The sequence below is a fragment of the Myxine glutinosa genome, chromosome 11, assembly GCF_964187855.1.
Source record: "Myxine glutinosa chromosome 11, kmMyxGlut1.1, whole genome shotgun sequence".
Classification (NCBI taxonomy): Eukaryota; Metazoa; Chordata; class Myxini; order Myxiniformes; family Myxinidae; genus Myxine; species Myxine glutinosa.
Genome location: NC_136271.1, coordinates 106838052 through 106851509, shown reverse-complemented (window position 1 = coordinate 106851509; position 13458 = coordinate 106838052). Strand labels below are relative to the sequence as shown.

The window sequence follows — 13458 nt, the reverse complement described above, 5'->3', positions numbered from 1 at the left end:
GACACGTGGATGGAGGGCAGGAACACGTGGGTGGAGGGCAGGGACGTGTAGACAGGGTGCAGGGACACCCGTGGTTGGAGGACAGGGACACGTGGATGGAGGGCAGGAACACGTGGGTGGAGGGCAGGGACATGTGTAGACAGGGTGCAGGGACACGTGGGTGGAGGACAGGGACACGTGGATGGAGGGCAAGAACACGTGGATGGAGGCCAGGGACACACGTGGATGGACGGCAGGGACATGTGGATGGAGGGCAAAAACACGTGGATGGAGGGCAGGGACACACGTGGATGGAGGGTAGGGACACACGTGGATGGAGGGTAGGAACACGTGGATGGAGGGCAGGAACACGTGGATGGAGGGCAGGAACACGTGGATGGAGGGCAGGAACATGCGTGGATGGAGGGCAGGGACATGCGTAGACAGGGTGCAGGAACACGTGTGGACAGAGTGCAGGGACACGCGTAGACAGGGTGCAGGAACACGCGTAGACAGGGTGCAGGGACACATGTGGACGGAATGCAGGAACACACGTAGACAGGGTGCAGGAACACGTGTGGACAGAGTGCAGGGACACACGTAGACAGGGTGTAGTGACACACGTGGTCGAAGCGCCCCCTCGTGTACAGTTTGGTCGTAGTTTGTTTATGAATCGTTCATAGCGCGACCAGGAAGCGGTGGTTATTATATGGAGTCTGCTTGGAAAGACCAACCCGGGACTCCGCGTGGGTCGGTGCTCACGGCGCACGTCGCAGTGAGTTTTGTCCATCCGGTTATTCAGGATGTCCGTTTTGTGCACCGTTGGCGCAGGTGTCGGAGCAGATCCTCGGTACCGCAGGAAAGTATACATGGGGGTCAAGTATCATTGATAGCGGTCTCATCGCTCAGTCCAAGTCCTGATAGGGACATGTCCATTCGCCTTGTCTTGGTGACAGCTGGATGCCATTGATGGCAGACGGGATGGGGTTGGTCGTGCTAAGGTGTTCCGGTCGCCTTTGGTATTACGGTGCTTGTTTTGCAGTTTTTCGTCCGATTATTTTTCATCATTGCCATACAGGTGTACAACACATTTGCTTTGTTTGCCCCTGTTGTTGATCGTGCGTTTTTATTTTTAATATCCGCAACGTGTTGTGTCCGAATTCGAGCCCAAGAGTCCGTATCGGCTGCGCTCCATTGCTTGATTATTCATCATCTCACTCGATTTCTCCTTCAACAACCATATCCTGCTCACTTAGACAGCATCGCTCGTTCTTAAAAGAAGACGAACTACGAAGGCCTGCGAGGCAAAACTGCTGCATGCTCCATGCTGCCTCGGGTACTGTGTATCAAACGCGGTTGGGTTATGCGCTGTCGATTCGTCAAGATTGTCGGATCCCATGATTGGTGCCCATGCGGTTGGGTTCTACGCTGTCGATTCGTCAAGGTTATCGGAGCCTGTTATGTATTGCATGGGATTAAACCGGAAGGTGGATATAAAAGAGGCGGGGCATACGGCTCGGCAGAGGAAGCTGGTAGCTGGGCCTACATTGGGGGCCTACACTGGGGGCTTGCAGTTTTCCCGGCTGCGCAATAAACGGCCGATGGTGCACTCAAACTGTCTTCCCAGCCTGATACATTACATGGTGACGAGGATGGGATTCTGGTGAGCACATGCAAAGCAAGCTGAGCTATTGCAGTTAGCTGTTGGCCTACCAACTCGTTATTTCACGGCATACGCTACTTGAGCACCATGTCCTACGGCCGGATTGACGAGTTCAACCCGCGCAAAGGAAGCTGGGAGGTGTACATTGAGCGTCTACAGTATTACTACCAAGCTAACGGCATCGAGGATGATGCCAGGAAGAAAGCAATCCTGATGTCGGTATGCGGCAGCGAGACGTTTACTATTCTGAAGAATCTCGCCATGCCCAGGACCACGATGGATTTAACACACGCCGAGCTTGTGGCAGCAATGGAGGAGCACTGTTACATAGGCGTCGATCCATTTAGTGTGAGCGTCCGTAACAACAAGGATCATACGGCCTTCGATGGGTCCAGCATAGTCAAGCTGAATCCTCTGCCATGGTTCAGTTCAGTTCCTTAGCAGGGGCGTTTCGACTGCTTTGGCATGGATAACAATGTTTCACACACTGTTCGATGTCAGAGTCAAGTTGAGGCCACCAGACATAGTTCGGTGCCGGCGATTTCATTCTTACAATGCCTGGATGACAATCGTGAAGCTGGTCCAAAATCTTTGTGCGCAAGTTTGGGGGAATGACCACTCGGCATCCCCACAGCAAGCAGCCGTTCTCGACACTTAGTTCATTTTGCCTGACCTTGTAAGAATTCAATTCAGGGTCAGCATCGTGTAGAAGGCCCCACCCATGCCCAGTAGCACAAATGACCTTGGAAAGAAGTGGGTCATGCCTGGTGTTGGTCCGTATCTGGTTGGCATCAATTGGGTTGTCATTCAAAAAGTCCATCAGAGATATCACGGTGCCAGGTACAGTGGGGTCAAACACTGTGTCCGGAAGTGGTAGGCGACTCATGGCGTCTGCATTTGAAATTGTGGAGCCAGGTCTGTACGTAATATCGTAATCATAAGCCGAGAGTGAAAGTGACCAGCATATGATCCGAGGCGGTAAGACCTCTGAGGTAGCCTTTGATGGACCAAACAAACTAATCAGTGGCTTGTGGTCCGTGTAAATTGTGAAATGCCGACCGAAAACGTACTGGTGAAATTTCTTAACTCCAAATACAATGCCGAGTCCTTCTTTGTCCAACTGACTGTAGTTCTTCTCAGCAGGAGACAGTGTACGAGATGCGAATGCTATTGGTCTCTCTGTGCGATCTGGCATGATGTGTGACAGAACAGCACCAACCCCGTACTGACTCGCATCACACGACAGGACCATGTCTTTGTCTGGGTCATAGTGAACTAGCACATTTGAAGACCGCAGCATGTCTTTTGACTTCTGGAAGGCTGCTGACTCCGGAATGTCCCATTTCCAGCTGATGCCTTTTTTTAACAGGCAATACAGTGGGCCAAGCATGGTAGCAATGTTTGGGATATACCTGCTGTAGTACTGCAGCATGCCAATGTAAGCCTTGAGTTCAGTGATGTTGGTCAGAGCAGGGGCGTCTTTGATTGCTCTGATCTTCTCTTCTGTGGGATGTAAGCTTTCGGCATCGATACGATGGCCCAAATAGGTCACCGACGGAACCATGAACTCGCACTTGTCTCTCCACAGGCGTAGTCCAGAGTCGGAAATAATACGTAGAACACGTTCGAGGTTGTCCAGATGATGAAGCTCTGCGCGGCCAGTGACTAGGATGTTGTCTTGGTAAACAACAACGTGTGGTTCAGCAGCGAACAGGCTATCCATACAACGTTGGTAGATTCCTGGCGCCGATTTGACACCAAAACTCAAGCGGTTGTATCTGTAGAGCCCCCGATGCATGTTGATGGTGAGATATTCTTTGGAATCCGCATCCAGAACGACTTGTAGGTAGGCCGATCTCATGTCGAGCTTGGTGAAGGACTGTCCTCCGCTCAGTTTTGCGTATAAGTCATCGATCCTTGGTATGGGATATTTGTCCAAAGTGGAACATTTGTTGATCGACATTTTGTAATCCCCGCAAAGGCGTATCGATCTGTCTGCCTTCACAACAGGAACAACTGGAGCATCCCAATTTGAGTACTGAACTGACTCGATGATACCTAACTTTTCCAGTCTGGCTAATTCTGCATCAACCTTTTCTTGCAATGCGAGAGGGACTGGGCGTGCTTTGCAGAAAATTGGCTTCACATCTTTCTCAACGTTGAGCTTGGCAGTGAAGCCCTTCAATGTCCCGAGTTCATCCTTTGAAGATGTCCGGGTATCTCACGAGGAGGTGCTGCAGTGCAGTTGCTGGCTTGGAAGCCTGTAGTTGGTGGATGTGTTCCCAATTGAGTTTGACAACATCGAGCCAGTTTCGCCCGAGAAGTGTGGGTCCATCCCCAGGGACGACCAAGAGTTGTAATTGGTGAGTGTTGTTTCCATAGGTTACTGTGACATCACACGACCCGTGGGCTTGTATTGACTCACCAGTATATGTGGTGAGTTGGATTGGGGACCAATGGAGGCTGTATGATCCTTGTTACGGACGCTCACACTAAATGGATCGACGCCTATGTAACACATACAGCAACCTCGCATGCTACCATAGAGAGGCTGCGCCAGTGCTTTGCCACTCATGGTTTGCCACGCTTGATAGTCACGGACAATGGGACCTGTTTCTCAAGTTCTGAATTCACTGAATTCACTCGCCTGAATGGTATAATTCACAAGTTTGTGAGCCCACACCATCAAGCTTCAAATGGACTATCTGAAAGCTCTGTGAGTTTCGTCAAGTCTGGTCTAAGTAAGATACCCGGTGGAAGCCTTCAGACCAGACTATCACGTGTGCTTTTCGCTCACCACATCACTCTCCACACAACAACAGGGGAGACACCGGCTGAGCTGCTGATGAAACGACGTTTGCGTACACGACTGCATTGTCTAAGACCAGATGTGGTGTCGGTTGTGTATCAAAATCAGTGGAAACAGAGACGCCACCATGACAAACATATGCTGTACAGCGCTCTATAAAGGTCGGGGACCCGGTGTTTGCGAGAAACTTTGGTCGCGGAATGGTTTGGTTACCAGGGCGGGTTCACAAAAATGAGCGACCATTGTCCTACATTATCAAACTAGAGGACAATCGAGTCGTCCGGAGGCACCTTGATCATGTCCGGTATCGGTCCTGTGATCCTGTCATTTTCACAAAGGATATCTCGCCACTTCCTGAACCTGTGAACAGCGACATTGTTGCCGCAGATCGTACTGCACCACTCCCTGAGGCTGAACCCCATAACACTGTTGCAGCACCACCAGTGGGGCTGTGTGACGTCTTTGCACCACTCCCTGAGGCTGAACCCCATAACGCTGTTGCAGCACCACCAGTGGAGCCGTGTGGCGGCTTTGCACCCCGACGATCATCCAGAGTTCGAAAGGCGCCTACTCGCCTTGACCTGTAGCTAATATTCTTGTATGCATTTTGCATTCGATTTTCAATTTCAATTCAATTTTGCATTTGCAATTTCGCAATTTTGTATGTCTGTATTTTTGTATCCATTGGTATGCTTTTCACCGTTATTTTCACATTGGTATTTTCACTGTTAATGGGCGGCGGGGGGGGGGGGGGGGGGGGAGATGTTATGTATTGCATGGGATTAAACCCAAAGGTGGATATAAAAGAGGCGGGGCATACGGCTTGGCAGAGGAAGCTGGGCCTACGCTGGGCGCTTGCGGTTTTCCCGGCTGCGCAATAAACGACCGATGGTGCACTCGAACTGTCTTCCCAGCCTGATACATTACAGATCCCATGATTGTTCCCAACGCGGTTGGGTTCTGCGCTCCGGATTCGTCAACGTGGTCGGTTCCCATGATTGGTCACAACGCGGTTGGGTTCTGCGCCGTCGATTCATCAAGATGGTCAGATCCCATGATCGGTCCCTATGCGGGTCGGCTCACCTTGGTGAATGTCGCCCACAGGCCACAGCCTTTATACACGTTCGTTTCTCTGTGTAAAGATGTCTATGGTTTGAAAGTTAGAGCTACAACTGGATGAGGCGAGGGTGCGACATGAATGGAGTGCACCATTAAACGTCAGTGTTGAAAGGCAATGCCTCCGATTGTTTTTCTCCAAAACAGGTATTAAACTGCAGTTCGCACGTTCGTCCTCCCCGCCACTCACTCACTATGTTGGGTTAAGGGTGAAATAAGGCGGGAAAGCAGGTTATTAGGAGGTCGGTTAAGTTGGTAATGGAGTCGTTTCAGTACCCATGATGCAGTTCGTCAAGCGCCGTAATGGTTGGCTGAACAAGCGAGAAATGGTAATTACGAAACCGATATTGTTTTCAAGCTGCTGATATGTCCGTTTCATGTGCTGTGATAAAATGCAGCAATCGTGCAAACCGAAGAGCTACTGACGCTGTCGTTGCCAGGGAAGTGAATGCAGGTACAGGTACAGCAGGGTGGAGCTTATTTTTGAACTTTTGAAATCTGATCTTCTTACCCTCTCAATTTGTTCCTATATATGAAATAAAAATTCAGGCAAAATATGAGCACAATTGAACAATATTTAGGGGTAGCTCAATGATGGTAAAGTTTCTGATACCCCAAAGCTGCGGCCGCCCTTTTATTTCGCATACTACTGATAATAGATTAATTCTGTTGATAAATTAAGAACCCAATTTTAACTACTAAGTAAATTGACACTCTCTCCTATCATCATACACACAACATGCAATCATTGTGGTAAAATTAATTACTGGGAACACAGATAAAACCTTTAAATTATAAAACTCTGTGCTCCATTAAATAAATAATTACAGTAGTAATATGGACATTGTACATACACAATATCTGTTATAATAAAAGAGTAAAATGTTCGTTGAGCTAGAGTCTGCTAGACAATAAATGCTAAAATGAGATGTAGCGCTGACCTGGGAACGCTTATCACCATAGTATCTATAAGTAAACACTGTACATAGGTGTATCACAGAACACTATTTGAAAATAAAAACGAAGTTATCACAGGCTTTGCAGAGAATCACAGACACAATGGGTGTATAAACATGGTATAATATTATCACAGATTATAGAAGCATAATCATTGTGGTTCAACTGGTTCATATCTATTATCCAACCAATCATCCGAATCCCATTGTTTTGCTGATAAATTGATAATGCAAATTTTCCATGAATTTATATTCCAGACATGTTCAGACTTGTTTACTGTTTGGACTCAATGGACTGACTATGCTGACTAAGCAACAGCTGCAACACTGTTGCAGCAGTATGTTTGTGTAATTGCTTGAGGCATTGTGCTCACTGCTCAGTTATTAATAGAACTGTTTGAATTTTCTTGATTCTTAATTTCTTAATGCTATGTTCTACTTCTTTCAGATTCATATCTGATTGAAAATGTCATCTGTGGAAAAAGCAACAAGATCTCAAACCAAGTTGTATCTCCTTGGCGACTCTGTGACTGAATTAAGTGGCAGCAAGTTGCCATCATTGCGTATGGCTCTTGGATTTTTCCTACATCACCATCTCGATCTGAAGGAGACCGTAAGACGATCGTCGGATGTTACCATCACGGAAATAGCTAACTTTTGGAAGAAAGCTAGAATCCCGATGAGAGCTCATCAAAACTGCCAAACCAAGCTTGAGCAGACATTTGAAGAATGGCGTCTTCTGAAAAAGAACAAAGCGTGAACGTCACCAACTCAACTCGCGAGAGAGTCGGCTTTTGTTTCCAGGCTTGAAGACCTTTTTGATGTCGCTCATGCTGATGCTCTGACCAATACATCAGTATTACAAGAAGACAAGGATTTCTTGTTAGCCCAGCAAGAAAAGGGAAGAAGGGGGTCGCTGGCTGGAGTAGATGTAAAGCTTGCTGCGAAGGAGAAAACGGCGTCCAAAAGAGAGGAGGAAATGCTTGCCAGGCGACAGTGAATGGAGCAAATGAAACAGTTAGCAGCTTCTACAGCTGAACTGATTTCATCTGGTTCTGAATCTGAAAACAGCTCAGCAGAAGATAGTGAAAAGATGGAAACTGGGGACAATGCAAGTGAGGGAGCTGCTGGAGGCATCACATTTCAGACACAAAAAAGAAAGAGGGGGCGAAAAACTGTCGTTACTGAAGAACTCGCAGCCGCTCTAGATCGCACAAAAGTGTCAGACCACAAAGCCGTTTTTGTTATAGCAGAAACTGCCAAAAGCTTGGGACAGAACATTGATGAACTTGCTCTAAACAGAGACTCAATTCGCCGACAAAGAGAACAACACCGAGTCCAGAGATCTGCAAATATAAAGGCGGAGTTTCAGGGTAACGTTCCCCTTGTTGTTCACTGGGACGGCAAACTGATCCTTGATCTAATTGGAAAAGAGAAGGTTGATCGCCTGCCAGTATTGGTTTCAGGGAAAGGAGTTTCTCAGCTACTCACAGTTGCCAAGCTTCCATCTGGAACAGGCGAGGCTCAGGCTGCTGCTGTCTTTGGAGCCATTGAAGACTGGGGCATAGCCGACAGCATCCGAGCTATGTGTTTTGACACGACCAGCTCAAACACTGGTCGGATCGCTGGTGCCTGTGTCCTCCTAGAGCAGAAGCTTGAGAAGGAGCTCTTGTCACTAGCTTGCAGGCATCACATTATGGAATTGATAATTGGTGCAGTGTTCCAAGTGTGTATGGGATTGGGAGCCAAATCTTCTCCCGAGGTTCCACTCTTCAAACGCTTCCAGGAATACTGGGGATTCATAGACACGGCCAAGTATGAACCAGGGATTGCAGCTGATGACGTGGCAAGTCTAGTGGAAGACATAAAGCAAGGCACTATCGATTATGCCAACAAGCATCTTGAACAGAGTCAGCCGAGAGATGATTATAAAGAATTCTTGGAACTTGTGATTGTCTTTCTCGGTGCTGCTCCTGCCAGAGGAGTGCGATTCATGTCACCCGGAGCAATGCACCACGCCCGCTGGATGTCCAAAGTAATATACTGTCTCAAGATCTGGATGTTCAAGGCTCAATTCAAACTGACTCCTGCAGAAAAGAGGATTACGTGATGTGTGTGTATTCACAGTATGTGTCTACCTGACAGCCTGGATCTCTGCACCTCAAGCATCAGGTGCTCCTTACAGTGACCTGCTGCTGCTGAAGTCACTGCTTGAATACTCATCAATCCATCCAGCCATCTCAAAGTCAACATCACGCAAGTTTTCCAATCACGTGTGGTACTTGTCACAGGAGCTTGTTAGCTAGGCTTTCTTCGACAGTCGGGTCAGTTCGTCAACCAAGAGACTGATGGTGAGTGCCATGAAGAATGAAGAAGACCAAGATCAGGATCATTCCAAGCGAATCACTGTTGCTCTTGATTCATTCAAGGACAAGAACTTGGAAGATTTCGTCACAGCAAGGTCAATGAAACTTCTGCGAATGATGGAACTTCCAGATGGATTTCTCGCGGTTGATCCGGACTTGTGGGATGACAGAGATGACTATAAGCAGGCTGCAGAAACAATCAACTCTCTAAAAGTTGTCAATGACTACGCTGAACGTGGAGTGGCACTCATTCAGGAGTACAGTGGGTTGATAACCCGCGATGAAACTCAGCTGCAATTCCTGCTGCAAGTTGGCGAGGACCATCGCAGAATGTACCCTGATAGCAGAAAACATACACTGTCCGGGATGCCATGAAAATAATAAATTTGGGGTTTGCTGGACATTGTCAGACTGATACTATGAACTCTGTCAGAAACTGAACAAAGAATTCACTATTAACGTGTTCAAAAATAAATACTGTGTTCAAGTGTGTTGTTTAAAATAAATTAAGATATAGTCTGATATACTCGTAATTCGTTGAATTTTTATAATTTTCATAATCTTTGAGGCCCTTGAGCTACCCCTAAACATAATAATTTAGTGCTCAAACTTTTTATACAGTGTTTCTATATTATATGGAACAGATTAAGGGGGTAAGACTTTCAAAAATAAAAATTTAGTTTTTAAAAATATTTTAAGCTCCACCCTAAGGTACAGTACAACCAACATGGCGGCGCCGCATGGCATTATGGGATAACTGAAACCCATCCGTACTATAGCATAATATTAAAGGGTTAAATGAATATATAATGATGTAAGATTGCCCTGTTGCTTTGAAGAAAGGGGGGAAGGGATGACAGGAAGAGTTGTGGGGGTAGGGGAAGGGCTGGTTCAAGTATTTTGGGCAACCTTGGGCCGAGGACCCAGCTAGGCGTACCCCCAGCTTTGCCTCCCCCACAATTAACTTTCGAAAATGAATATTGTGCATTAGTACGAATAAAACTTATACATTTTAAATTACAGATTTATTGTACATGAAGAATGCAAATATGACACTGCGTTCTCATTGTTCTGCACTTTTTGCAGGACTTGTACCATGCAATGCACAAATTATGATGTGTAACATGGGTCACATGATGTTAATCCTATGTGTTCCTCTTCCTTTGAGCAGCTACCTTCATGTTGATCTCGTGGACGAAGATGCTTCAGAAAGGAACCTTTGTAGCTGGTTGCTTGAAGCCCACCCCGGCATTCCACCTGCCGGTCCTAGCGGGAATCGCCCCGGCCGGCCTCCGACGGGAGGCTGCTACCCTCGCCCTGGCAAGAAATGCCCAGAAACACGACTGGCACATCCTGCACAACACCACAACGATAGTGGCGCCTCCAAGCAGACTCAAGTCCCGCCATCCCTACAACAAGGCGGCACAAGAGATGCTCAGTTCTATCCCTGAGGACCTGTCTAGAAGCGCATGGCTGGCGGCATCTTGGAAGCAGGTGTGGGAAACGGCCGGGCCCACCCGCATCCACCGCTACATCTGGGACCCAGGAGGTGGCGTCGCAGGAGAAGACCTACCACGCCTGCAATGGACGTGCTGAACCGTCTACGTACGGGGGTCGGCCGCTTCAAATCATCGCTGAAGATGTGGGGCCTGGCAGACAGCGCCGCATGTGAGTGCGGCGAGCCTGAGCAGACTGCCGAACACATAATTACCGCCTGTTCCCTATACAGACCACCTTCAGAAGCCGGCCTCTTCGACGTAGGACCAGAGACGAGGGCATGGCTGCACGACACTGAGCTGGCCATCTGATGATACACGAAAGAAGAAGAAAGGAACCTTCTTGCTTCACTTGTTCTTTCCCCTTTTCATCTGTCCCTTTATGATATTGTGCCACAGACGATCGTTTTCTATCAATATGGTTGAAGTCATTTTTTCTCTTAATCGTTGACATCGTGGAACTGCAACAAAAAAATGAACTTAAAATGTCTACCTAATATATTTTCCTCCAAAATAAACCAAATGACATTATATATACCAGCAACGGTACCCACCCTATGGGCGGGGCTTCATTTGGGAAGCCCAAATGAAAAGGCAAAATATCGGAAATTGAAGGCTTTTTAAAGTTTAAACGAGTCATATAAACATGCGTTGAATCATATCACACGCAAATCAGCAATATCTAAACAGTACATGGCGCCCATTTTGAAAAACGATTGAATTCTGAAAAACGGAAGCGGTCGCCACACGTCTTTCTCAGTCGCACGTTTATGTGTGAAGAGTGCGCGCCGAATCTGTAACACGGAAGCGGCCGCTACACCTGTTTCTCAGTTGCTTTGCACACGCTGCCGTGTTACTTCGGAGCCGCACGTTTATATAGGAAGAGTTCGTCAGGAGTCGATCTACTCTCTCCTGGTACGTAGAATTTCAACAGAAGCCACATCACTGTTCATATCGGTAAATATTATTCCATCGTGTTTGGGAAAATTGGAAAACTTGGAAAATTGGGAAAAAAATTGGAACAACAATATAGCCTATTTTACTCTAAGGGGTCCCAGGAATACCCACCCAAAATATCGTTGCGATTGGTTGAGCCGTTTTTGCGGTACCTTCGAACGACAGACGGACATTTGGTGAATTATATATATATCGGGGGCAGGTGGCCTTGTAAGCCATTTTGCCAAGCTGCATGGTTTGGATTGTATGGCACCCATAATTTACAGTGTTGGTGAAAAATAGAGAACACCCCAAGGGCTCTCCGAGAGGTGGGGCGGAAGATGGGCCCAAACGGACAGATAAAATGGATAAAGACCCTCTATACTGATGTTGAGAAATGAGAACGGATTGTGGATGCAAGTCTGGTAAGGTGTCAGTGTGGATGTGAGTTCGGATCCATCAGAGGGTTGAGGATCCATCAGGCTAGGAAAGGGTGTGGGAGTGATCGTGTGGGAGATGTTGGTCTATGGGGTGATGGTGTGCATGTGGAGGCAGGGCAGGTTCGAGAGAAGTGTGGGAGTGGACGTGAGTTTGAGTCGGTGAGAGGATTGCATATCCATCAGAGCCGAATGGGTTGTGTGCGTAAGGTGGGTGAGGAGGAGGTACAGCAACGCAGTGCCTTTGAAAAGGGGACACCTAAGATGGCTGGGAGAAACAGGCAGTAGCAAGCCACAGTGTTGTATGTCCTGGGGTTGTACTTCAGCAGGGAAAGGATGTGAGGATGAGAGTGAAATGGCCAGGTATGGGAGAAAGGGAAGTATGGGAGAGAATGGATGGAGTGATGTGTGGGGCACTTAATAGATTGAAAGGAAGGGTGGAAGATAGATTGAGAAAGATGAATGAGATTGTGTTTGAGTATGCATGTGTCATGTTTGGAGTGAAAGAATGTGTAGAGAGGGGTGAGAAGGAGGCATGTTTGAGCAGGAGGCAGAGGGAGATCCACGAGTTGAGAATGGAGTTGAGGAGTTTGAATGGAAGAGGGCAGTGGAACGGGAGAGGAATGGGCTTGAGGTGTTGACGAAGCATGTGAGGATGAGGTTGGTGAAGTTGAAGAGAGTGGAAAGGATGAAGAGGCGAAGAAGGAGAGGAAGAGGAAGAGAAAGAGGTTCTTTGAGAAGCCTTTTCAGTTTATGAAGGATCTGTTGGAGCTGTCTCGATTTGGTGTACTGAAGGTACCAAAGGAAGAGTTGGAAGGTCACCTGCTTGTCACGTATGCAGACAAGGAGGAACGAAGTGGTGGAGGACATCGAAGGATTGGTGAGACCGACAGAGCCAGGTGGGCTATTTGATTTGTCAGAGCCAAAGATGTCTGAGATTGAGGCAGTCCAGGACCAAGTGGAGTGCCAAACAAGGTGTTTAAGAGTTGTGAAGGCATCAGGCAGTATCTGTGGAAGGCTCTGAAGGTGGTATGGAGGCAAGGAGTGGTGCCCAGTCAATGGACGAGGGCGGAAGGAGTTTATATTCCAAAGCAGGAGGAGGCTGTGACACTGAAGCAGTTTAGACCAATATCATTGCTCGATGTAGATGGGAAGATATTGATGAGTGTCTTTGCGGCATGGCTCTCAGGCTTCATCAGAGGGAATGGTTTTGTGGATGGTTCTGTGCAGAAGGCAGGAATACCAGGATCACCAGGATGCATTGAACACTCGGCAATGGTCTGGCAAGTGTTACAGGAGGCAAAGAGGCAAAGGAAGGATGTGGCGGTGGTATGGCTGGATTTGGAGAATGCATATGGGTCAGTGCTGCATGCCTTGATCAGGTATGCCTTGGATTTCTTTTGGGTGCCATGGAGATTTAGGGATTTTTTGATGGCATATTAGGATCAGTTTTGGATGCGGTTTGCGACAGTCCTATGTAACAGAGTGGCAGAAATTGGAAGTGGGGATCCCGATGGGATGTACCATCTCCTCTATTGTGTTTGTGCTGGTTATGGAGTTGTTGATACGTGCGGTGAGTGGACATGGGAAAGAAGTGGAGCTAGCCCCTGGTCAGAGGTTGCCAGCAATGTTTGCTTTCATGGATGACCTGACAGTTGTCCAACAGTCCGCTGATGCAGCAGTAGAGGTACTGGGACGAC

At 47.6% G+C, this 13458-nt stretch overlaps 1 protein-coding gene across 1 annotated transcript in view; it reads left to right on the top strand.

The window, feature by feature from the left end:
- Positions 1-653: 653 nt before the first annotated feature.
- Positions 654-13458, top strand: part of TNK2 (tyrosine kinase non receptor 2) — a 100340-nt gene continuing 87535 nt past the window's right edge. The window contains exon 1 of the mRNA XM_078786984.1: positions 654-754. Within this exon, the coding sequence (XP_078643110.1) occupies positions 689-754 (66 nt within the window). The 5' untranslated portion in view covers positions 654-688. The remainder of the gene's footprint in view (positions 755-13458) is intronic.